The sequence below is a fragment of the Anser anser genome (genome assembly GCF_964211835.1).
Source record: "Anser anser genome assembly, chromosome: 25".
Lineage (NCBI taxonomy): Eukaryota > Metazoa > Chordata > Aves > Anseriformes > Anatidae > Anser > Anser anser.
In genome coordinates, this window is record NC_139746.1 from 4450984 (window position 1) to 4473510 (window position 22527).

General features: G+C 47.7%; 3 protein-coding genes and 1 long non-coding RNA gene across 5 annotated transcripts in view; 3 read left to right on the top strand and 1 right to left on the bottom strand.

Moving 5' to 3' along the window:
• Window positions 1-4072, top strand: part of RANBP3 (RAN binding protein 3) — a 45570-nt gene extending 41498 nt beyond the window's left edge. For both annotated transcript variants that reach the window (XM_083810831.1, XM_083810830.1), the window contains 2 exons: window positions 1475-1655; window positions 2663-4072. In XM_083810831.1, coding sequence (XP_083666957.1) covers window positions 1475-1655; window positions 2663-2706 — 225 coding nt within the window. In that variant the 3' untranslated portion in view covers window positions 2707-4072. The remainder of the gene's footprint in view (window positions 1-1474; window positions 1656-2662) is intronic.
• On the bottom strand, window positions 22-11076 carry LOC310886394. The gene is made up of 2 exons (XR_014575299.1): window positions 10939-11076; window positions 22-1759 (listed from the first exon to the last, which is right to left on the bottom strand). It is a non-coding gene; the product is annotated as an uncharacterized lncRNA (long non-coding RNA).
• NDUFA11 (NADH:ubiquinone oxidoreductase subunit A11) lies at window positions 10595-14702 on the top strand. Its single transcript, XM_083810888.1, has 4 exons — window positions 10595-10755; window positions 11007-11099; window positions 13489-13611; window positions 14497-14702. Exons 1-4 carry the CDS (start codon window positions 10674-10676, stop codon window positions 14607-14609), a joined length of 411 nt encoding a protein of 136 aa, XP_083667014.1. The 5' UTR covers window positions 10595-10673; the 3' UTR covers window positions 14610-14702.
• Window positions 14703-14826: 124 nt separating this feature from the next.
• Window positions 14827-20744, top strand: KLHL33 (kelch like family member 33). Its single transcript, XM_083810770.1, has 5 exons — window positions 14827-16328; window positions 17047-17574; window positions 17896-18829; window positions 19213-19383; window positions 19928-20744. Exons 2-5 carry the CDS (start codon window positions 17052-17054, stop codon window positions 20502-20504), a joined length of 2205 nt encoding a protein of 734 aa, XP_083666896.1. The 5' UTR covers window positions 14827-16328; window positions 17047-17051; the 3' UTR covers window positions 20505-20744.
• Window positions 20745-22527: the final 1783 nt, after the last annotated feature.

A 22527-nucleotide genomic window follows, 5' to 3' on the forward strand; every position in this document is an offset into this window, starting at 1 on the left:
TTACTAATTAAGGGTAACATGTTTTATCTTCGATTTTCCTTTAATATTTTCCTTTAATACAGACTATACCAAGCAGTAGCAGGACAGTTAAAGTGATTTTGATGCTTGCTAAGTGGGTAACCAGGAATGACAATTAGAATTACTATAACACTTGAGAGATTATAATGCAGTCAGCAAGAAAGAGGGGTCATTCCCTAATGCCTGCCAAGAACACTTACAGATTTGAGAGGTCTGAACACATTATTTTGACTTATACTGGTTTTACAGAAGGGGTTGCTAAAGAATTAAAGTGGACCAGAAATTAAGAGAACAGCAACAAAAAGCTTCTCTTGTGATGTTAAGTTTGTAGGACTGGGATCTGGAATCCCAGAGTCTGGTATTAGGTACCAAATACCCAGTGATGAAGAAAAAGCACTGAAATGAGTGGTTAACTTTTCTCACCACTTTTCTCTAGACTTGACAAGTCATCAGGTTATTCAGTATTAACTTTTTAAATCAATTCTAAAAATACCTTGTATGGAATAATTGATTGCACTGCAGCTCTCTTCAGGGGAATTTTGCAAATACAGAGGTGACTGATTTAAGTGACAGGTTGGGCTGGATGTGGAAACAGTTTTTTTTATGAAGTAATCTAAGAAGTGAAATTGTTTCCTTAAAGTTAACTTTGGGTAAAGGTAACAGTAGTTAATGTGAGGAATTCATTGACATGGTGCATACAGAGCTTCATAAGAGTTCTTTTAAATTGATTATAATGCTCACAGAATACTTAGTTTGACAGGCCTAAAAATTGCTCTTTTTGAAGCTGTAAATTGGACATAAACCACTTTTAGAGTAAGAGAAGAAATACTCTGGACAGATAGTCACAAGTGCTGTTCTATGGAACTGATGGCTCTCTTACGAGAGTTGTTTTTTTGTGTGTGTGTGCGTTTTTAACAAACAAACAAAAAAGCAACCACCAACCTACCACCTGCCCGATTGCATGCCCATTCAGTTTTCTCAGTATATCATACGTTGAAATTTTATGTAGATGTATTATGAAACAGTTGAATGACCTGATTATGATTAACAAATATGTGAAGCTGAATGATTGACAAACCTGGAAAATCTGTGCAAACCAAACTTTTTAATAAAAAGATCTTTTTATCTTAAGTTTTTTTGGGGGTGTTGGGAAAGCTGTATGACACCTGGGTGAAGAAGCTTATATAAAATCAGCGAGTACTAGTTATGTTATCCAGAGAAGGTTGGCGCTGAGCAGAGGGGAATATACTCTAAACATCAGAATTGAGTATATCTAACATCTTACTATGTATACCACAACCCATTGTGACTTAGGTTGAAAAATGCCTATATGAGAAAACTGAAAAGTAGCTTGTGAAACTTGGCCTCACTGTTGTAGATTAAGTAAATGCTTTATTCTGTTGTAATTCCTTGCACCTTTTCTTGTTTCTGAATATTAAAAAAAAAAAAAATGTAGGCAAGCTCTAAAGATACAGGGCAGTTGTATGCTGCATTACACCACCGGATCTTGGCTTTGCGGAGTAGAGTGGAACAAGAACAAGAGGTCAAGAATGTAGCACCCGAGCCAGAAGTAACACAATCAAACGAGGAAGACAGTGATGATGATGTCCTTGCACCTTCAGGATCAGTCGGAAGTGGTAAGCAAGAAAGACATGGGATTTCTTCCTGTCCATACATTTTCTTTGTTGTTGTTTAAGGCAGACTGTTTGTCTTCTCTGTACACTGTAGATATACTTCTGACCTGGAGGTGTACAAGACCAGGTTAGATGAGGCCCTGAGCAACTTGATCTACTGGGTGGCATCCCTGCCTGCGGCAGGGGGGGGTTGGAACTGGATGATCTATGAGGTCCCTTCCAACCCAGGCCATGCTATGATTCTAATTACTTCTCCAGACTGGTAAAAAGGCTGCTGCTTCTGTCTGCCGAGTTACATGTCACAGATTAGCAGAAGTGATCTATGCTTCAATTAGTTCTAGCTTTGTTTATAGGACCTTTAAAGGTGGTTTTGAGTTTCAGTTTTGCCTTCCACGTGGCCAAGGTTTGCACTTTAAAAAAGCAAAGCAGCAGCAACAGCAACAACAAAACCAACAAGACCACCAGTCTTCCAGGCTGACCTTTGAGTAGAATGCTATTTGGAAAGCAGAAAGTTTACAAAAAGAAGTGGAAAGAGTGTAATTGCTTTCATTGTATGCAGAGAGGCCATAGTTGAAAAAAACACTAATCATTAGTGTGAGGAAGGTTTCCTTATGACCTCAAGCTGTCTGTGCTTTGCCTTCCCACAGCTTAATACATCCCATCTTTTACTGAGATCAGTGCTCCAACCTGACTCACTGCTGGGGAAAAATACTAATAATACCAATACTTAAAACAAAACAAAAAACACAGTGTGTGGACTTAGGCTGGAAACTGAGCTCTGGGATGCTACTGGGATCCCAAAACCAGACTAGTCAAGAATATAAAATTTTGCAGTGGACAGAACTTAATCTGTAGAGGGAATATGTCAGTTGGAGGGAGGGGGGAGAGAAGCAACTATCATTCTAATCTGTCATTGAAATCCTAAATGTGAGAGATCTGTAGGCTTCTCAAGTGAGATCTCTTAGTGTAAGGCAAGAAAAAAGATATAACAAAACTATTGTCTGTTTCAGGTCCTAATGACGAAGGTGACGGGCAGAATGTTGGCAGCACATAGCAGATGTGAGCCGATCTGCTTGCAAGGCTGCTATGAACACCATCTTGCAGGCATCTCTCTGGATACCCCAGGCCAGCTATTGTTTCAGGCAGTGTTGAAGGCTCCAGGACTTAAGAACTGTGCATCCCTGTTCTGTTTGTTTGGTTTTTTGGTCTGGATCAGTAGATTCCATACAAAAAAAAAAAAAGCAGACTTGGAAACTACCTGAATGTGGTTTGGGACGTGAAAGCTCATCATATTGATGAGCCAAAAAAAAACAACAACCAAACATTTCCCCTCTTCCTTGTAATTAAAATGGCACATTACAGCTTGTCACAGCTTTTCATTGGGACCTTTTGACTGTTTCTTCAGTAGTTCATGTCTTGCAGGCCTCCGAGATAGAACTTTCCGACACGGTTCCAACATGAATTCTGCTTTGGTAACCCCCTACTCCCCCTTATGAGTTTCTGCCACCTGCAGGGAAACCGGGTCCTCACCAGTTCCTACGCTCACTGACTGCCCTTTTGGGTTCATTCTCTTTTTGGACTGCAGATGGGGCAGCTTGCATTTTTACCTTTTAATCCCAACGTAGGTTGTGGACACCGTTGTTCCCTGTCTAGTGGGTTTGTAAACAGAAAGAAACAAAACATTGTGATTCACCAGAGAAGCTTTTTTAATGCGTTAATAAGAGACTTTAAAGTCCACAGGACATTTTGCTAACTCCTTTTCTTTCTTCCCATTTCATTATTATTATTTGGGGATTTATATTGTGGTGATACTTTTTTATTTTAGTTTTTCAATAAGATGCTCTTGTGTGTTGAAAAAGTGAAACTATTGTTTTGTACTGTTCTTTTCTGTTACTATTTAAGGGAGAGCTAAGCCACTATATATAATAGATGTTGCATACAATTTTTCTTAGAAAATTATATGTTTCTGTGGCTACAGTAAAGTGTAGGGAGGCATACAGGTTACACCTTCAGAAAAGTTGATGAGGAAGCAGCTGTTAGCCCTTGGAAGAATAAAATAGGCTCATGTAATGAGCTTGGTCAGCCATTAAAATAAATCTGTATAATAAAGCAGCTCTCATTTAATGGCTTGATTCAACAAGCCATTTAAGCACTTGCCTGACTTAACTACATGTGAATAATCTTACTGAAGTCAATGCAACTATTCATGCTTAAAGTTGAGTACATTTTTAAATATCTTGCTGAATTAACGGCCTTAAATAGAAAATTAACTTTTAACCCTTCCTGTCCTTATTCTGTTTCCTGAAGTCTTGCAGCATGAAGAAAAAAGGTAATATTGCCAGCTTTGAATAGTTTGGGCTGAAGGATATTGTATTCTGTTCCACCAAAATAAAAGCAAGAATGTGTTTTCCTGTGTGTAATTCTGAAGTACTCCTACTGTAACCGTAGCTCACTTTTTTACTTTGGACGTTTTCTGATCATTTGGGCCTTTTGTGTGAAAGTCGAGTTTTATTTTGTTATTAAAACATCTGGTGTTATGGAGCACAGTTGGAATTTGGTAGTCACCTGAGACCAGTGACTGCATCATTTTTCTGTAAATTCCCCAAAATGTTCTATGTTCTTTATAAGTAGTTTACTGCTAGATAATTTCTCATTTGCTTGCCCTTTCTCCTTTAGATTAAGGAGGTCTAAATGCACCATTTAAATGCTTCTTCCCCTTCCAATTTATTTTAATGTGGCATGAATTGAAAATGAAAACCTAGGTTGCAGCACAAAAGCAACTTTTAACTTATTCAAAGATCAAAACAGCCCTTATTGCCTTTATTTTATGAAAACACACTTTTCTTCATTGGGGGTTGAGAACGTTTAATTTAATTGTTGGCCAATTTTAGCCACTGTTGGAGACTTCACGTGGCGGGGCGGGGGGGTAGAAAGGTTGTTTTTCCTGTGATAGCCTTCTGAAGGAGCATCTTGGGAGTAAAAAGGGGCTAATGATTAGCTGTGCCATTGCATTCATGATTTCCCTGGACTGTCTGCTCATTCCTTTTACATTTTTTATTCCTCCCTACAGTTGTGGGTTTTTGTTCTGTTTTGTTTTTTTTAACCACGCACAAACCTGTGATGCACCCTTTCCCTTGCAACTCGCTAACAGAAAACGAGCGTGTTTCTTACTACCCACCCACACAATTGTTTCTTCATCACATGTCCTGGGGAACTTCTGTATTTTCAAATGAGTGATCTGCATTTTGGATCTTTGATCTTTTTACACTGATACTCAGATTTTAAACTACTCTTTTTAAACAACCTTGCAGCATAAAGTTTATTGTTGTCAGCATAAGAAAATTAATAAGGTGTCTTTGTCAGCAGAGCCTAATTGTGGAGAAACAGGTGTTATTTCCTGGTCCCAAAATCCATTCATTTTGGGGTCTATGCAGAGTCTCACTTTGAGGTGCTTTACCTAAACATGAAATTGATGGTGCATGAAGATTAATAATAATGGAATAAGCATGCCAGCTTTGATGGGATTTAGAGGTGGTACACAGGCACCTACAGCATTCCAAAAAAAATAAATCTGGCAGCTACTTACAGATACAAATTTTATTTCAGCTAGAAGCCTTGCATATGTTTACAATGAAGAGAAAAATAGTAGTGTGAATCACTAACAGAATTAGCTATAGATTTACTTCAAGCCCTGTCCAGCAAGGTATAGTTAGACCAAGCAAAAATTCTATTTCATTCTCTGCTTTAAGCCTTAGTAAATTACTGACAAGTAAAACCAGATAATGCCCATGTGTTTTGAAAGACTTATGCAAGACTGTCATATGAAAGTGTATTTGGGGATTGCATTAAATCTTATAACAGAAAACAAGCAAACAAAACAACCCAAGCCCTGTGTTGTGTTTCCTGTGCTTGACCCTCCTGCTCTTAGGAGGCCGATGATGCCCAGTTGTGCCGTGTTACAACGATCGTCCCTTGCACCACCCTCCCCCTGCATCTTTGCATCTAAGTCTGTTGTTGATGTATGGATGTTGTTAGCAATTACTGCATCTCTTGTTCTGGCTGCTGACTGATGTCACCATAGTTATTAACAATTTCCAGGAAAACAGGTTACTGAAGATTGATAACATTGAACACACTTGATGGGGAAATACTACAAGTATGGTGGTGTTAGTAAAACAAAAAATAAACCTATTTCAAAAAATATATATATATATAAAATAAGATTAGACCTGCAGGAAATTTAAACATTGAGATAAGAAAATGTGTCATTTTGGCATCTTTCCACAGTCCGTTTCCCAGTGTGCAACGCACTGCTTCAGAGAAGACGGGGCAGGGAAAGATCTCAAACTAGTCCTTGGCAGTCTGCCACTAAAAGCAGGCTGAGCAGGTGTCCACATTGTTAGAAGCCTACAGGAATAAAAACCAAATAAAATAATAAAAGACCCACAGCGTTTTGATGGCTCTCCCCCTTGTCTCGTCATCGAGGTACCAATCAATTCCATTGCTTAGGTATTGCTGCCGTTAAATAGACTCTTCCTAATGCATCCCATTTTCTGCAGTTTGACTGGCCTCTTGTTCTCCCAGTGAGTATAGAAAATGGTTTATTTCCTTTCTAGAAACATGTTACAGATTTGAAAAGTTACCATGTTTCTCCGTAATCTCTAGTCTTAGCAATTCCAGTTATGATAATTGCCATAATTTGTCATGCAAGATTTCATTAAACTGACTTTTCACTGTGCGCTTTTTCTCCCCTTGTTCTTTGGTCTTTTGGTGCACTGACTTTCTTATAATGGACTTGAGTTCACAGCTTGTGGATAGCAGATAATTCAGAAATAACATTACAAAATGGTATTTTAATTTTCTGGGATAACCATTTTTTTCCACCTTGTAAAGACAAGGACAGAGCAACAAAGGTGCCAAGGTACAATTGCTAAACAAGACTCTTCAAGTCAATCGTAATTCCTAATGCATAGGTTTTGGTTACAGCTCTTTTATAAAGAAATGCTCAAAGATTTTTCTTTATTTTTTTTTTTAAGATAGCATTCAAAGTTCCCTTTTGAGTGACTACCTTTTTTCAAGGGTTTAAAGAACTACAGCTGAATTTGTCAGCAGGAACCCCAGGAATTCTGTTGCTGGGGGCAGTGAATGTATCTGTGCGTTGAGTGGGGGGTGCGTTTTAAAGGAGATGCTGATTGAATTTTGGTAGGTTACTCTCAGCTTCTAATGAAACCTAGGAAAAAAAGTAATAATGTTGTATTTGTCCTCCTCTCACTCTTGAAGAGACCTGGAGGTATCAATCAAACCAATTTGAGGGCATGGCTGCTGATGGCAGTTATCTGAATAGTCCCGAAAAATCATTAGATTCTACCAGTAGTGCACATGGGATGAGGAGCTTGCTTCTTACACCGAGCACTGGAAAGCAGCTTACTGATTATTGACATTGGATTTGATTAGCCCATTTTGCAGACGAGGTAAAATTCCTTTTCTGACAAGTTCGGATTACAAGCTTAGGCCGCTGAACTATGTGGAGAGCAAGCCCATGCAAAAAGCTCCCAAAAGAGGGGAGAATGGGGAATTCTTTCGGATATGATTTACAGGGCAGTGGTTCTGCCCTTACTTCTACAACAGTTTCAGAGGAAGAAGGGAAATGAGTTGCTTGTAGCACAACGGCAAGTCATTTTACCCCCCACCTTCAACAGTTCAGGGAGGTAACACAAATCCTGTCCCTGGATTACCTAACTCTGGCATGTAGCCACAGCTTACGGTAAACCCTCTGCAACCAAATTATTTTGACTCAAGATAAATGGTCTAAGTGTAATGTTAATTAATTAGATTGACTTGCTTGTTGCTTTACCTGGAACTCGATTATTTATAGTAAGTTGCAAGCTTCTGTCTCCTAACGGTTCTGTGATGAGCATTAATAGCCTAGGAGGTGTCTTGAGCACAAAACTGAAAAGCGTGCAGGAGATGCAGTATGAATCTACTACAGGTAATAACTACATGTAATATGCACTCAGGACAGAAGGGCTTTCAATAGCTGCTCAAACTAGAGCACCATTTGTTACCCAGTGTAGAACCTTACTCCGTGCAAGGCTTACTGGCCCCAATATGTTTACACTGGGGCAAATGCATCATGACACTGTGACTGCTGTCGTGGGTTTTCTAGTCCTGCTGTCTGTAATAGTGATTCTACCCTTCATTAGATGTGCTTAGCAGGAGGAATAAAACTGCCCTATGACCTGCTTCCTTTAATAAGTCGCGAGTACTTGATTGTTGGGTTTGGTTTCTGTTTTTAAGAACAGGCAAATTTTTGGAGCGCAGGGGAAGTAGTAGAGTGGCCCTGCTGCTGTTGCTGGATACAACAGTCACCATAAGCAGACACTTTAAGACTAGGCTGAGACTCATAAATATACCCAAATACCAACCCTAAAACTGACAGTTGGGACAGTTCTGGAATGGAGATGACCCTGCCATCCCCAACTTGCATGCCACTCAGCAGCTCGAATTTGATCTTTAAGGTACGGTAAAGCTACATGCTTTATATTTATGCTACATGCTTTAGTGTACCTTAAAGATGCTTAAAGAGGAGATAAAGCTTGAAGCAAGATTCCAGCCAGTTATGGACTTCATCCAGTCAGCTACTGAAGTTATTTTAACAGTGGCAAAATATAAATGGAAGAGCCTGATTTGAAGGCATACCACTGAGAAAGTTTGATAGTGAGTTGTTAAACGTTTTTATTAGCAAACTGACAACCACTGAAAAATACATACAGTGTAGCCTACACTAGTGTGGCATAAATGTGTCGATGCATCTTTATTATTTCAGAAGAAAAAGATAAAACAGTATACAGAGGACAGAGAATTAGAATAGAGCCCTTGAAAATCCAAAGGAAATAGCTCAAGTCCTAACTAGTTATATCTGTAGCCCTTAACCACACACACAAATGAACAAAAACAAAACCAAAAATAAAAGCACAACCACAAAACCATCCACTGCTGAAAAATTAAAGGATTGGAGCTATCAGAAGGGCATGTTGTTAGTACAGAGCTGTACTATCTGAAATCAAGTCATATTTTAAGAGCCAAGAATTGACTATGTGTGGAAAATGTGAAATACAATTACTTTTCTAAAGAATTTCAGGTATAATCAAGTCCTTGTGTAGGCATTATATCTGATCCATCAGTGAAAGCCAATGCAAAGACAGCAGGAAACATTAGAATATAAGGCTGATGTGATGATGTTTTCCAACACCAGCTCAGTTTAGGGTAACTTCATAGCATGTGGACGATGAGCCTATTCACAGCAGGAAGAGGTGAAGCAGCCACAAATCTTCCAGAATTTGTCCTACTAAAGAACTTCAGGAAATAGGAGCACATTCAGGAAGCCATTCGCTTTTTAGAAAACATTTGGGCATACAGAGGCCATGCAATGAATTCAACAGGTCTTGAAGGTTTCACAGACAAGATCACAAGCTCAGCGTAACATCTGCTTTCTGCTAGAGCACCCTGCGTTGGATGAAAATGAGCTAGTTCTGCATCGAAGGTACCCCTGGCCTAAACATACATCCAGGCTGAACCTGTGGAAATCAGTTCTGGGGAGTGGGATGAAGAAGGAGTCAGACCAGTACTTGTACCTACAGACAGGTCTGTCCCGAACCTAGCTGCGTCTCCACTTCAGGTCAGGTCGGGACAGTGAAACCCCTTGTGCCAGCTACACAGAAAAAACCTTAGAAAGAGAACCTGTGTGTTGGCCCACGGCTGACCAACAACAGAAAAAAAGGTGAATTAGGGAACTTCCCAGCTGTTTCTTCAAACTCTGCAATCATCTCAGAAAGCATTCCATCAGGTAACCAAATGCCAACAGAAGGCGTTTCTCCCACATGCCTCTGCTGCTGTGAGCAAAAAGCAATCGCTCCTCGGGACATTAAGAGTTTTAGCCGGCTAGTGGTGCAGAGCACGCACCTCAAAACTAGTTGTATAAATATACATTTGTTCAAAACAGTTTCTCAAAATTAATTTTCTACTGGAAGCATTTTATCTATTCTCGTTGCTCATTTGTGACAGAGGAATTAACACAGCGCATCCCACATGAAAGGTATTTCTGATGGGCAGCACGTCACCAGCTCCATCAAACTGCAGGTACAGTGACCGTCAGCCAGATTTTTGGGATTCTGCTTTACCTAAAGATGAACTTAGAAAAATGTCAGGAATTTGGTAAATCCTGAGCGTCACAAAGCAGACAGAGGCAGAGCTTGGTGCAGCAGCACCTTCCAACCACCGCCAGGGAGTCAGAAGGAGCGTGATTTTAATTAAAACCCCAAAAAGCAGCAGAAGCACCGATCCTGCAGTTTCTTCATGAGGGGCCTGCGAGCTGCACAGCACCCACCTGCCTCACCCCGTGGCTTAAAACCACGACAGAATCCAACCTCGTGAGGGGATTTCGGGGACGAATGCTTCTCCTTGTAGAATCACAGAATGGCTTAAAAATGGTGCTGGGTTAAAAAGGACCTTAAAGGTCATCCAGTTCCAAGCCCCCTGCTCTGGGCAGGGTTGCCACCCACCAGAGTGGGCTGCCCAGAGCTGCGTTCAGCCTGGCCTTCAATGCCTCCAGGGATGGGGCATCCACAACCTCCCTGGGCAACCCGTTCCAGTGCCTCACCACCCTCTGAGTGAAAAAACTTCCTCCTAATTTCCAACCTAAATCTCCCCTGTCTTGGTTTAAAACCATTCCCCCTTGTCCTATCACTACCAACACATGCACACAGGCGTTCCCCCTCCTCTTTATACGCTCCCTTCAAGTACTGCAAGTACTTCAAGCACTGGAGATCCCCCCTCCCTTCCCCAGCCGTGAATCCCCTCACAGCCACCGAGGAACCCCCTCGGGGCTCCGCCGGGGCCGCTTCCACCACCCCCGGCTCCACCGGGGCCCGGCAGCCGCCCTCAGCCGCCGACCCGGGGCGGAGCGAGGCGAGGCCCCCGCGCCGCCATCTCGCGAGAGCGCGGCCGTGCCCTTGCGGCGCCATGGCGGGCTACTGGGACGGCCCCGAGGGCGAGGAGTGCCCGCGCCGCACCTGGCTCACCACCCGCGTCGGCGCCGCCGCCGGTAAGGAGCGGGGCGGCCGCGTCCGTGAGGCCGGGGAGAGGGGCGAGCTCCGGCGGGGGTGGGCGGCGGAGCGGGGCAGGGCGGCCCCGGACCGGTCGCGGCCTCGGTACGCCGCCGGGGAGCTGCGGGGCCGGTCCCGGTGCTCGGGGGGGGGGGGGGGGCAGCGCCGGGCTCCGGTCCTACCGCGCCGCTGCAGGGGGGGCTCCCGGCGGGCCTGGTCCCGCGGCTCACCGGCCCGTTCCGTCTTGCAGGCCTGGTCGGGTCGGCGTACCGCATCATCCTGCTCCGGCCCAGCTCTGCCCTCGGCGCCTTGCAGATGGCAGCCGCCGACAGCGTCACGATGGGTAAGGGGCTGTGCCCTCCAGCAGCGCCGCGTCCCCCCGAGGCGGCGGTGGCGGTGCCGAGGGGATGCGGCTCCTGCCGTGCTCCGTCCCCCGGGGCCCTTCGGCTCTGTGCTTCCACCGCTCACCTACCTCAAAGGCGTAGAGCGGTTTAAGGACAGAAGCCGGGAGCCAAAACGCTAAAGTGACTCAAAGCAAAGTGCAAAGTGCTGCAGCTGGTGGCTTCCTTTTGCTTTATCCCAACTTGGTACTTATTTATACGTGCAAGTGTTACTTGCGTGTGGGTCATGTTTTCTGCTGGATAATGGAATACCAGGAATTGCGTGGGGGATGGCAGGAGAAACTCCTGGTTAAATGCTTGATATGCAAGAACTGCCATCGCAGCTCAGGCTGAAGGTGCATCCTGTGGGGAATGCCCCCAAAACTGGATAAGAACAAGTACCATATTCTTTATTTAAAGCTTAAAAGATGCATTTCTTACAATCTAGAGTAAAAGGTACATGTTTTTAATACTTAATATATTTACATATGGGTGTGTGTGTGTATTCAGTTCTAAGACAAAAGTATAACGGAAGCAAAAGTTATTTTTAAGCAAACTTAAAAGCAAAATTATTTTACTTCTCTACTTCATATAAGTTAGGCGCTACCGTTAATAAATGACTTTCTGTTTCTGAAAAGCTAAAAGGAAAATCAGTGTTTTTTTTCCAATCATGCCGTATAGCCAAGAAGAAACCATTTAGTTGTCTTGAATTGTCTGTGGTCTGCAAGAGGGAGTGGATGCTGAAGAAGTAAGCAGGGAACTGAGGGTCTGTTCCAGATGCAGGTACATATCCACAAGGGTGCCCCCCGCAAAAAAAAACCCTTGGCAAATGCAGTTTCTTTTCACTAAGCTCACCTCGTTTTTCAGTGTAATTTAATGGCCTGTGCCACCTCTATCTCTTCACCAGCACTGGTGTTCTGAACTAGAAACTGATTCAGAAGTGATCCACGTCTGCAGTTTTGAGTTGTTCAGCTCTAAAACAGGACCTACCATCTCACATAATGACTTGAGCCATAACAGGTCATTGTAATGGGCCAGATAACGTCACTAGTTAGTACTTGGATAAATCTCTAAACTAGCACAGAATCCTCTTGCTACTTTTCACACCTGAGGAAGAATTTTATCATGTTCACTGCTGAGGAGGCCAAGCCTGATGGGCTGGAGCCCTGTGTTTTGCCTGCAGAGTCCTTGGTCCGAAGCAGTGAAAGTGGGGGGAACTGAAGTACAGCGCTTGGTCTATGGGTTTTGTTTCTTCAGTGCTCTTTTAAGTTGACTTTAGGATCAGCGTAATTGCATTTTCTGCAGGAAAAAGTGATGAGCTTTATAATGTGAGCTTCCAGTTTATTAGTTACCATATGGGCTGGAAACTTCATCGTGGGCATTTTTGAGTTGGTGTGTTGTTCCCCAGAAGGATGAATTAGAACCTGGAGACAGTGCCTGGTAGCCAGTTTTACATTTCTGATCTAGAACCTATATTATAAACCAAAGAAGCTTTTTATATGTTTGCGTGACACAGCTATTTGCCAAAGTTCTCAGTTACACAGATGGAACGGGATATGTAATTCGGTAGACAAGAAAATGCTACGTTGCATTGTCTTAATTCAGTTTATGGAATCAATTTACAATATCAAAATCAATTTTTAAAAAATCAGTAACTTACGAATTCAGTCAATTTTTCTGTTTTCTAAAAATCATTACAAGCCCCAGGCAGGCAAAAGGGGGGTGTAAAGTGCAAGGGCAAACAGACCTTTAAAGAGAGCAGAGCCACCTGCGTTTCTCTACCTGATTCCCTGCGAGGCTGGGTACGGAGGGGCTCAGGAGCTGAGTTTCAGCAAAGAGCACAAACACTGCTCTGCTATCTCCTGCATCCTGAGGGAAAGTGCTCCAGAGAAACCTGCTCCTCTCTTCTCTTACCCTCTGACTGCTTGGGGGCTGCCCCATTGCCTCGTCTGTGAGAGGTCTTATGAATTCCAAGCTAGTAAGCAAGCTGGACGTGGTGGCCTTTGACTGTAGCCATGCGGACGTGGCGGCCTTGTGGCACACAGCCCCTTCCAGCCACGACCGAGCTGGACCTGCTCGTGCAGGATCTGCACCGCACAGGGATGGCTGCGCTGCTTCTGAACCAGAGGAGGTACCAGAAGGAATCCCTTGGGACTTGCACAGTGCGTGAGTCTAATCATGTGTCTGGGTTATGATGGCCCCAGGTAATCACAAGCAGATGTTAATGCTTCATTATCCTCTTTCCTCCCAGAGGAACTGCTGAATGGCACCATGCTTCTGCAAAATACGCTTTGTATTTTATTCTCAGTTCCTCGAGGGGGTTTATTTAGTTTCTTTGCCTTTTGTTTACAGCTACGCTAGGAGCCGTGTTTGGCTTGACTACCTGCCTCAGTGCCCAAATCCGAGAGAAGCCAGAGGATCCGTTGAACTACTTCATAGGAGGCTGTGCAACAGGAGTCCTCTTAGGTGCAAGAGGTAATGCCCGCAATGAAATGAGCCCTCTCTGTTTTCAGCAACCTTTGTGTTATGGAAAATAGTTAAATAATCTTGATGTCAGGCTTATTTGGTAAAGATTCATCTCTGTATGTGTATTCCCTTTTATGCCAGTTTCAGTGATGCTTCATTGCATAGGTCTCCTAAAACAAATACTACAAATACAGAAGGAGACCGGAGATGATAGCAAGATGATTTACAGCTTGAAAACAGAGCTGACCCAGCTCTGACGATTATAACTACAAGTTGTAACTTGAAATTGCAGGATATGAAAAACATAGTTGTGGAAATCTGTGTTCTTAACAGCAAATGTAATTTATTTTACATTGAAAATGCAGTCTATCATCCGCTTTGTGAATTCATCATGCAGTCTGAGGGATGAGCTTTATCTTTCGGCTCTTGCTCACATGATGTTGTCAGGCTAGATTAATTCCTGCAGATTTTTACGCAGTACTGTTTTCTGCAGGCATTTGCTAAAGATCTGAGTGATTTTTTTTTTTTCTTAAGTTGCTATTCTGGTGAAGTAGGATTTCTCTTTACTTTTCCTGGTTGCTAAACTGATGAGAATTTGAAGTAACAATTGTTGTTTTAGTCATTGAAATAAGCAATTTAAGATTCATTGTGTGAGGAGACGGGGCAGTGGATTATAGATATTTATAGTTGAAACTGTAGGCAAAAAGCATGAAAAAACTTAATTGAAAAAATACATTTTTCTGATTTCTATTGACCACACTCGTGGTCAAGGGACCACGAACTGCTGATGAAAAACTGCAGATATGTCAAGATCTACTGCGTAGTACTTGTGTCCTGATAGATCTTTTTTGGTTTAATCGGTTGTTTTTTCTTTTTTTCTTTTTTTTTTTCCAGCTCGCAGTTACATGACAGGTGCCATTGCGTGTTTGGGTTTTGGAGCTACCGCTGCTTTAGTGAAGATAGGTAAACAGGAGGGCTGGAGGCTGACAGGACCTCCCAGGCTGTAAATGTCGCCATTCCTCCCTGCAAGCTGTCCTTTGAGTGCTGTATGTAATAAGACATTGTATAATAAAGATACTGTCAAATGAGTTGTCACTAAATTTTGACATTGTCCGGCTGTTTACAGGGTTGGGGCTGAGATGTGGAAAAAGCTGAAGGCATTGGAACACAAAGTTTTGATCTCATGCTCCTGCTGAGAATTTTTTCATGCATGAGCCGCTTTGCCTCCATTTCTCTGTATTGTGCGTACAGACTTGAGGGGTAGAGTTAAAGTTTTCAGTCAGGCTTTTTAGCTGTGTAGTTTCTGTTGAGTCCTGCAAGATTTCGTGGCGGGAATCGAGATCGCACCTCACTGTGTCCATCGGTTAGGGTCTGGAGTCACAGCTGATACGTTTGGCTTCCTTTAGGTTGAGGTTGAAGAATTTGGGGGGTGGAGGGGTTATGGATTGCCCATAGCTAAGTGTCTGGGAGCTTGGGTGCTTTCTCCTGTAAGCATTTAAGGAAGTCTAGAGCCCACAACTAAAGAATTGGGAAATACCCGAGGCTGGAAGGGACCTCCAGAGGTCTTCCAGCTCAGAGGTGGAGCAGGTGTGGTCGAATGTTCTGCGTGCAGACTGCAGCGCATCCAGCAAAGGCCACCAAGGGTGTTGAGGTATGGGATGCATGAGGAGAGGCTAATAGAACTGGATTGCTCAGCCCAGAGAAAAGAAGGTGAAGGGGTGATCAAATAGGATTTTTCACAGGTTGATGGTTACAGAAAAGATGGATTCAGGTGCACAGTGAAAGGATGAAAATAGTAAGTGCAAGTTGCAGAAAGGGAAATTGTGCCTGGCTAGAACAAGAAAATATAATCTTACAGTTGGGGTAGCTAAGCACTGGAAAATGGACCCAGAGGGGCTGTGAAACCTTCGTCTTCGGGGACATGGAAAATTGAGCCAGACATATGGGAATATGAGGGTACAGGGACAGCAAATTGGGGGCTGGGGATACGAGTTCATGGAGAGGGAACATGCACTAGGGGAAATAGGGTTGGAGAGGGGAGCGCTGAAAGATGGGAGGGTGTCAGGACAGGAGACATGGAGATTTGGGGATCCAAGGACAGAAGAGGTGGGGATGGAGCAGCATGGGGTGGGGACATGGTCATGGCCATGGTAGGCTGCGCTGCTCTAGGTGCACATGGGGGCCCCAAGGGTCATGTCCTTGTTGGTGTCCCTGTGTGCCCCCTGGTGTGGGCTGGGGAGCCCTGCCTCTTCTATGGGGGGGTTGGCAGGGCTGGGCAGCAGCTTCGGAGAACAGTGGGGGTGTCTCCCTGCCATACAGCTGGGGGTGCAGGGGGGGTGGTTGCTCTGACACAAGGACTTTTTTGGGGCGGGGGGTGCTGGTGGGGGCTGTGGAGGGGGCTCCAGAAGCATGAGCAAGGTTTGGGGGGGAATCTGATGGGCCAGAGGCTGGCACTGCCTGCCGGGGATAAGCCCAGGGTTTACGGCCCTGCCTGCACCCTCCTGCCTGAGAAGGGGGGGGTGGAAATCCCAGCGGTGTCCTCCTGCCCTGCCGTCCTCAGGGAACCCCAGTGTCTGACCGCCCCATCCCGGGGACAGGGGCCACGGCCCTCCCTCTGCCCGGGCCCATCCCAGCTCCGTTGCTGGGGCCACGTGTCCAGGCTGGGCTATAATTACCCAGACACATTCCTGGGGGGTCACAGGAGCGTCCTGGAGCTGCGGCAGGCGGTAAGGGGGGACGGGCGCGCGGTTGCCGCACACCGTGCAGTATGGCAGCGCAGGATGCAGCGCACGGCACGTGCCACGCGACAGGCAGCGCTGCAAAGGACACTTGACACCCTGCGACAACGCGGTCGATGCGCAGGGTGCCACGGGGCGACAGGGCATGCAGTGTGATGTGCCATGCCAGGGTCGGCACGATGCAGCACGGCAAACGGTGTGAGAGGACGCACGATGCATGGCGTCACGCACGGTTTACGGGGCAACGCGTGCCCGCATGCGGTAGGCACCAAAGGGGTGGGCATCGTGTCTTCAAGGAGAGGCAGGCCAGGGGTCAGCAGCTTGGGTGGTGGCGGTGCTCTGGTAGTTTTGAATGTGGGGCAGCGGCTGGGCCAGAACTTCATGGCTTCTACTACGGGGCAGAAATTTGATGGGGGACACTCAGCCATGGGGCTGTGGCTTTCACTTGGTTGAGTGATGAGGCAGATAGGGGGCATCACATTCATCTATGGGGCTGCAGTTTTGGCAAGGGGCATCAAATTCAGCTATGGGGCAGTAGCAGAGCCTGGTGGTGGTCTCTAGAGCCTTTGGCAATGTATCCAGTGGCTTTCACTATGGGGCAGTGCCAGCAGCAGCACCCCATATCCCCACCCAGGACTCCTGCCGTTGGCCAGAGGCTCTGGTTGTGGGAATGGCACCCTGACCCCTGCTCCCTATGTTCCCACAGGCAAGATGTGGGTTGCAGAGGGGCCAGCCCCATCCCAGTGGCAACTGCGGGATGGGACCCACGCCGGACAGTTCCTGGCTGTTGCCAATGACCTCCGCACCGCAGGACAGCTGGTGGACGTGGCTGTGGGTCCAGAGGGCGATGCGGCCCATGCCGTGGTCCTAGCATCCATCAGCTCCTTCTTCCTACGCTTTCTGGAGGGCAGGACCAGAGAGCTGCGCCAGGGACCCCCTTCCCACATCCCCCTTCCATCCGGGGTCACACTATGGGGCTGGCGAGCCGTGCTGGCCTTTGCCTATGAGGGAACCATGCCCTGTGGCAGAGAGAGGGAGGTAGAGGAGGCTGCAAGGGCTCTGGGGGCCCCCCGGGTGGTGGCTGCCTGTGCCTCCCGGCTGGAGAATGACCACCAGGAGGGGGATCCTGAGGCCCTGGAGGAGCAGTGGGAGACTCTCAGAGCCATGGAGAAGCTCCATGCCTGCGGCTTGGGTTGCGACCTCCAGCTGCAGGCAGGGGATGAGGTTATCCCAGGTGAGCCGGGGGGCGGGTGGGCTCACGGGGTGGGGGTGGGGGGGCAGGGGAAGGGAGGGAATTGAGGAGGCGGCAGGGCACGCTGGGACCCCTAGGGCCCCGGGAAGGGAGAGTGGGTGCACAGGGTCAGTGCCAGGGTCTCCAGTGCCTGTCTTGAAGTGGGGGGGGGGGAGCAGGAGGTGCCCCATGGCTGGTCCTCTCGGGTCGGCAGGAGGACCAGCAGGGGATGTCTGAGCTTCTGGGGGGCTGCGAGGTGCAAAGGGCAGTACCCAGACACTGGGTCCCCCTCCTGCCCCCATCGTTTTCCCTCCTTTCACCTAGTTCAGCGCCTGGCCCTGAGCTGCTCCTGTGACTTCTTCCGGGCCCTCTTCACTTGCCCCATGCGGGAGGCAACCCACGACCCTGCTGCCCCACTGGCCACGGGACTGTCCCCAGAGGAGCTGCGCCTCCTCCTCTCCTTCGCCTACACAGGGGCTGTGGCGGGACCATGGCCTGTAGTCTTGGAGGCAGCCGAGACCTCCCTGCGCTACCAGGCCTGGGGGCTCCTCACCCTCTGCCTGGATGTTTTCACCCATGGCCTGACCCCAGAAACTGGTCTGGATGTGCTGTCCTTTGCAGTGGCCTATGGGCTGGCCCAGGTGAGCCGCATAGCAGAGGACTACATCTTGGCCACCTTCCCCACTGTGGTGGCCACACCAGCCTTCCTGGATCTTCCTGCACACCTCCTGATCCGCCTCCTCCGCTCTGATGGTCTCAATGTCCTCCACGAACTGGAGGCTTTGGAAGCAGCATCCCGATGGCTCGTGGCCAATGGAGATGGCCAAGAGGACCTAGCCAAGGAAGTCTTGTCATCTGTTCGCTTTGCCCTCATGTCTGGTCAGGAGCTGAAGAAGGTCCAGTCAGTGGCCGCAGGGGCAGCTGACCCAGGGCTCCTCCGCCAGCTCATGATAGCAAGTTTGGACCCTGTGGCCCAGCTGCCGTGCCGGGTGCGTTCCTTGCAAGAGGTGCTGGTGGTCTGTGGTGGAGACAAACTGACAACCAACATGGCTGCCCGGAAGCCCAGCAGGCACCTCTGGTTTGCCCACCGCTACCTCAGTGCTGTGGGGCTGGTGAAGCGTGTGGAGTGGAGGGCGCTGGGGCACTTTCCTGACGGTCCACGCTTCCGCCATGCTGTAGCTGTGGTAGGCAACATCCTCTACGTCCTGGGTGGAAAGCGCTACTATGGGGTCCATGACACCCTGGCCAGTGTTTACAGGTGAGGGCTACAGAGGACCGAGAGGTAGCCTGTGGGATTGGAACTACTGGGGGAGCGAGAGCTACCACACGGACCCAAGGCTGTGTGGTATTTTGGTTGTCTGTTGGACTGGGAGCTTCCTGTCCCTGTGGAGCTATCCCGCCTGGGGATGTTACAGGATTTGTAGGGGACAGGGAGGGAGGCCCCCCACCCAGAGATGTAGCCTTACAGCCTTATGGGATCAGTATTGCTGGAGGGGGGGAGGATGTTTCCATGCAAGGGTCTCCAGGGCATTACGGGGTTGGTTGCCTGTGGGTGGTTTGCTGCCCTCAGCAGTGCCAACACCACCTCATGCCGCTGTGGGTAATGGCTAGTCTCTTGCCCCCATGTCCTCTCAACACCAGGTATCGGCCCATGGATGATTCCTGGGAGCGCCTGGCAAGCATGACCTGCGGGCGGAGCTACTTTGCTGCTGTGGCACTTGGGGGCTTCATCTATGCCCTGGGGGGCAGCTCAGGTGACCTCTACTGCACAGACACCGTGGAGTGCTATGACCTGTCCGCTGACACCTGGAGGTGAGACCTCTCCTCCCAGACACCTGCTTTCCTCTGCCCTCGTAGCCCCTTGCATTAGCCAGTGGTGCCCACTGAGTGGTCTTGGGGTCACTGACGCTCCCATGGAGGAGTCACTGGCCTGCAGTTGGCATGTGTGGAAGAAGTGTCCCTTGGGACACTGGGTGCTGGCCAGTGATGCCTATTGGTAGTGAATGGGTTGGCCAGTAGTGTTCACTGAGGTTCTGTTGGCCATCTGCCAATGACGGGAATCATTTAAATGCCTTCCAGCTATGTTCCTTGGGTGCTCCACCAGGTGTTGACCGACACTGCCTACTGGGGGAGTCCCTTGTGGGTCGACTAAGGGTGTCGTTTGTTGAACAGCGATGCCCCTTGTGCCTCCATTACATGCAGCTAATGCTGCCCGCTGGGGCTCGGCCAGCAGTGCCTGCTGAGTGATCAAAGGATCCATGGCCAGCAGTGCTCAGCAGGGACCTGCTGGCCAGGCAGCCACCGAGGGGCAGCCCTGCTTTACCTGCCCTTCACTGTTCCCTCTCTCCTTGCCCAGGACGTGCCAGCCCCTGCCGATGGCTCTGTGTGGGCATGCGGCATGTGCCCTGGATGGTGCCCTCTACGTTTCAGGGGGCTGTGACGAGGCATACCAGTGCCAGACGGCCCTTCTGCGCTACGTCCCGGGTGCACCTGCCACGTTCCTGGCCCCCATGAATGGCCAGCGAGCTGGCCACGTCATGGAGGAGGCAGGTGGGCAGCTCTATGTGGCTGGGGGACTTTGCCAGCGGGATGGGCAGAGTGGCTACAAGGACCAGCTGGCCTTTGAGGTCTACAGCCCCAAGCTAAATATCTGGGTCCTGCTCAGCCCCCTGCCCCAAGCCCATGTAGTGGGGGGTGCGGCTGTGCTGGGAGGGGAACTGCTCATACTAGGTGGGTACAGTCATGAAACCTACCGGGATACTCATTTGATCCATGCCTACCAGCCAGGCACCCGGCGCTGGATCACCCGGGGCACCTTGCCCCATGCCTATACTGACCTCCAGGTGTGTGTCCTCACTGTGCCCTCGGCCTTACGTGGCCCCAGCTGCCTTGAGGTTTCCTCTAGATCATCTGACACCCACCGTAACAGTTAGTGGACCTTAAAAGCTCTGTACCCCATGTTGGTCTCCCAACGGGCATCTCTACAGGGCATAATTGACCCCAGATCCCTCCTCAGCCCCCATGGTACTTTGCCCTAGATTGTGGGGACCCCATGGGACACAAAGACCCCCACACTGCAAAATTGTGCCTCCAGGAATGCTCAGGAGGTTGCTCCACCACCTCAATTCCCCCCACACGCTTGGATTGAATAAACATGGTTCCTGAACAGCTCATCTGGGTCTTATTTGTTCTGCTGGGGAACCCAGGCATCCAGAGGCTTCTCACAAGGAACAGGAGGACAGCAGGTGACTGCAGGCTGAGTGTCCTGGATGGGTGATGGTGGGGACCAGGCTTGTCTGTATTCTGGGGTCTGCTGGGGAATGGTTATGGAGGGCACTGGGGCTCTGAATGTCTGTGTTCATTGGGCATAAAGCAGGGGTCTTGGGATTTACAGGCATCTTGGAGTTCATGTGGGATTCTGAGGGAATAAGGGAGTCCTGGGGTGCCAGGGTTTTGGGGTAGATTCTACAATCATAGAATGATTAAGGTTGGAAAAAGCCTCCGAGGTCATCTGGTCCAACTATCCCCCTACCACCACCATCACCCACTAAACCATGTCCCCGAGCACCATGTCCAACCTTTCCTTAAACACCCCCAGGGATGGCGACTCCACCTACACAGGGCTGTTGGAGGGTTTGAGGTTCCTGGGAGGTCTTGGCTTCTTGGAGTTACCTGGAGGGTTACCTGGAGGTGGGGGACATCCTAGGGAAGTCTTGCAGGGAGAGGCTGAGGTAGTGGGGTTTCTGGGATTAATTGGGGTACTGGTGATAGCCTGAGCGAGGGAATTGAGGGTCCTGGGTGAAGAAGGCAGGGGGAGCGGGATTACAAAAAACAGAAAACGACAACAACAAAAAAAGCGCCTGAGCTTTTTGGGAGCTCTTGTGAAAGGAAATATTCCAGCTTCAGGAACAAAGATAACTGTAATCCTTATAAGCCTCACCAATTCATGACATAAGCAATCTTGACATTTCACTGAGTGTTATTCCTGGCTGGGAATGGCAGACTGGGAAACCAAACTCCTGCCTGGAGGAAACGTACTGCTCTTCACCCCACTGGCTGCCTGCTGGCCCCTTGGCTTGGTGCCTTGTTAGAACAGCAGACTATGCGAGAAATGTGTGTCTCTAGGACTTCAGCTGGCACAAGTGCTGTGGCAGAGACTAAGATATGCTTCCCCGTTTTGTCCAACCGCTACAGACAGACCAGTGAGTTAGTTATGGGTCACAGGAAACAATGGTGGAGGAAATGCTTTGGAAGGGCAGGACCTTTCCACTTTCCAGCACGTGGGGAAAAACTTATACCTGCTGCTCTCATCACCAATGATCACAAGGTATTCATAGCACATTAAAAAAAATAAAAGGGGGGGGGGCAATGGGGAGGAGGGAGAAGGAGTTTTGAAAGGTCATATTCATTACTATGCTAAGAAGATATTCTTAGCATATTAATAAACCTGCAGTTCCTGGGGACAATACCCAGAAGTGGTGATCAAAGATGTATAATATTTTGAGTGGACAGAACAACACAGCACACATACACTTCCGATTGAATACACTTTCATCAAATAGTCTTTTAGGATCAAGCAGTGGTCACAATGAGTTCATGACACACTTGGATTGGCCATTATGTGTTTCAGCAATTGTACAATAATTGTCCAGGTGACAACTACACTCCACCCCTTGATGGACATGGATGTGATCACCTGCATGCCAGTCTGCTACTCATATCTGCAGCTCGTCATAGTAGACGTAATGTTGATGCACAGCATGTTGCAGTGCTTACTAACGGCACAGTAGCCAGGAATCAGAGCTAGCTACTTGCCTTGCAGTCTGAACGATGTGTTGATTCTGATGTAAAACTTGTATTCCTACAACATATTGCTGTTTTTCAGTTCCATCAATGACTGCATGTCATTTAAAGCCCATGCTATCCAATTTCCAATGTGCCCTATCCCCTGCCACA

Coding starts and splice junctions, on each gene's coding strand:
- NDUFA11 (XM_083810888.1), top strand. CDS start 10,674: ATGGCGGGCTACTGGGACGGCCCCGAGGGCGAGGAGTGCCCGCGCCGC. Junction 11,100..13,488: donor CGCCGACAGCGTCACGATGG/GTAAGGGGCTGT, acceptor TTTTGTTTACAG/CTACGCTAGGAGCCGTGTTT. Junction 13,612..14,496: donor AGTCCTCTTAGGTGCAAGAG/GTAATGCCCGCA, acceptor TTTTTTTTCCAG/CTCGCAGTTACATGACAGGT.
- KLHL33 (XM_083810770.1), top strand. CDS start 17,052: ATGTGGGTTGCAGAGGGGCCAGCCCCATCCCAGTGGCAACTGCGGGAT. Junction 17,575..17,895: donor AGGGGATGAGGTTATCCCAG/GTGAGCCGGGGG, acceptor CCTTTCACCTAG/TTCAGCGCCTGGCCCTGAGC. Junction 19,384..19,927: donor CTGTCCGCTGACACCTGGAG/GTGAGACCTCTC, acceptor CTCCTTGCCCAG/GACGTGCCAGCCCCTGCCGA.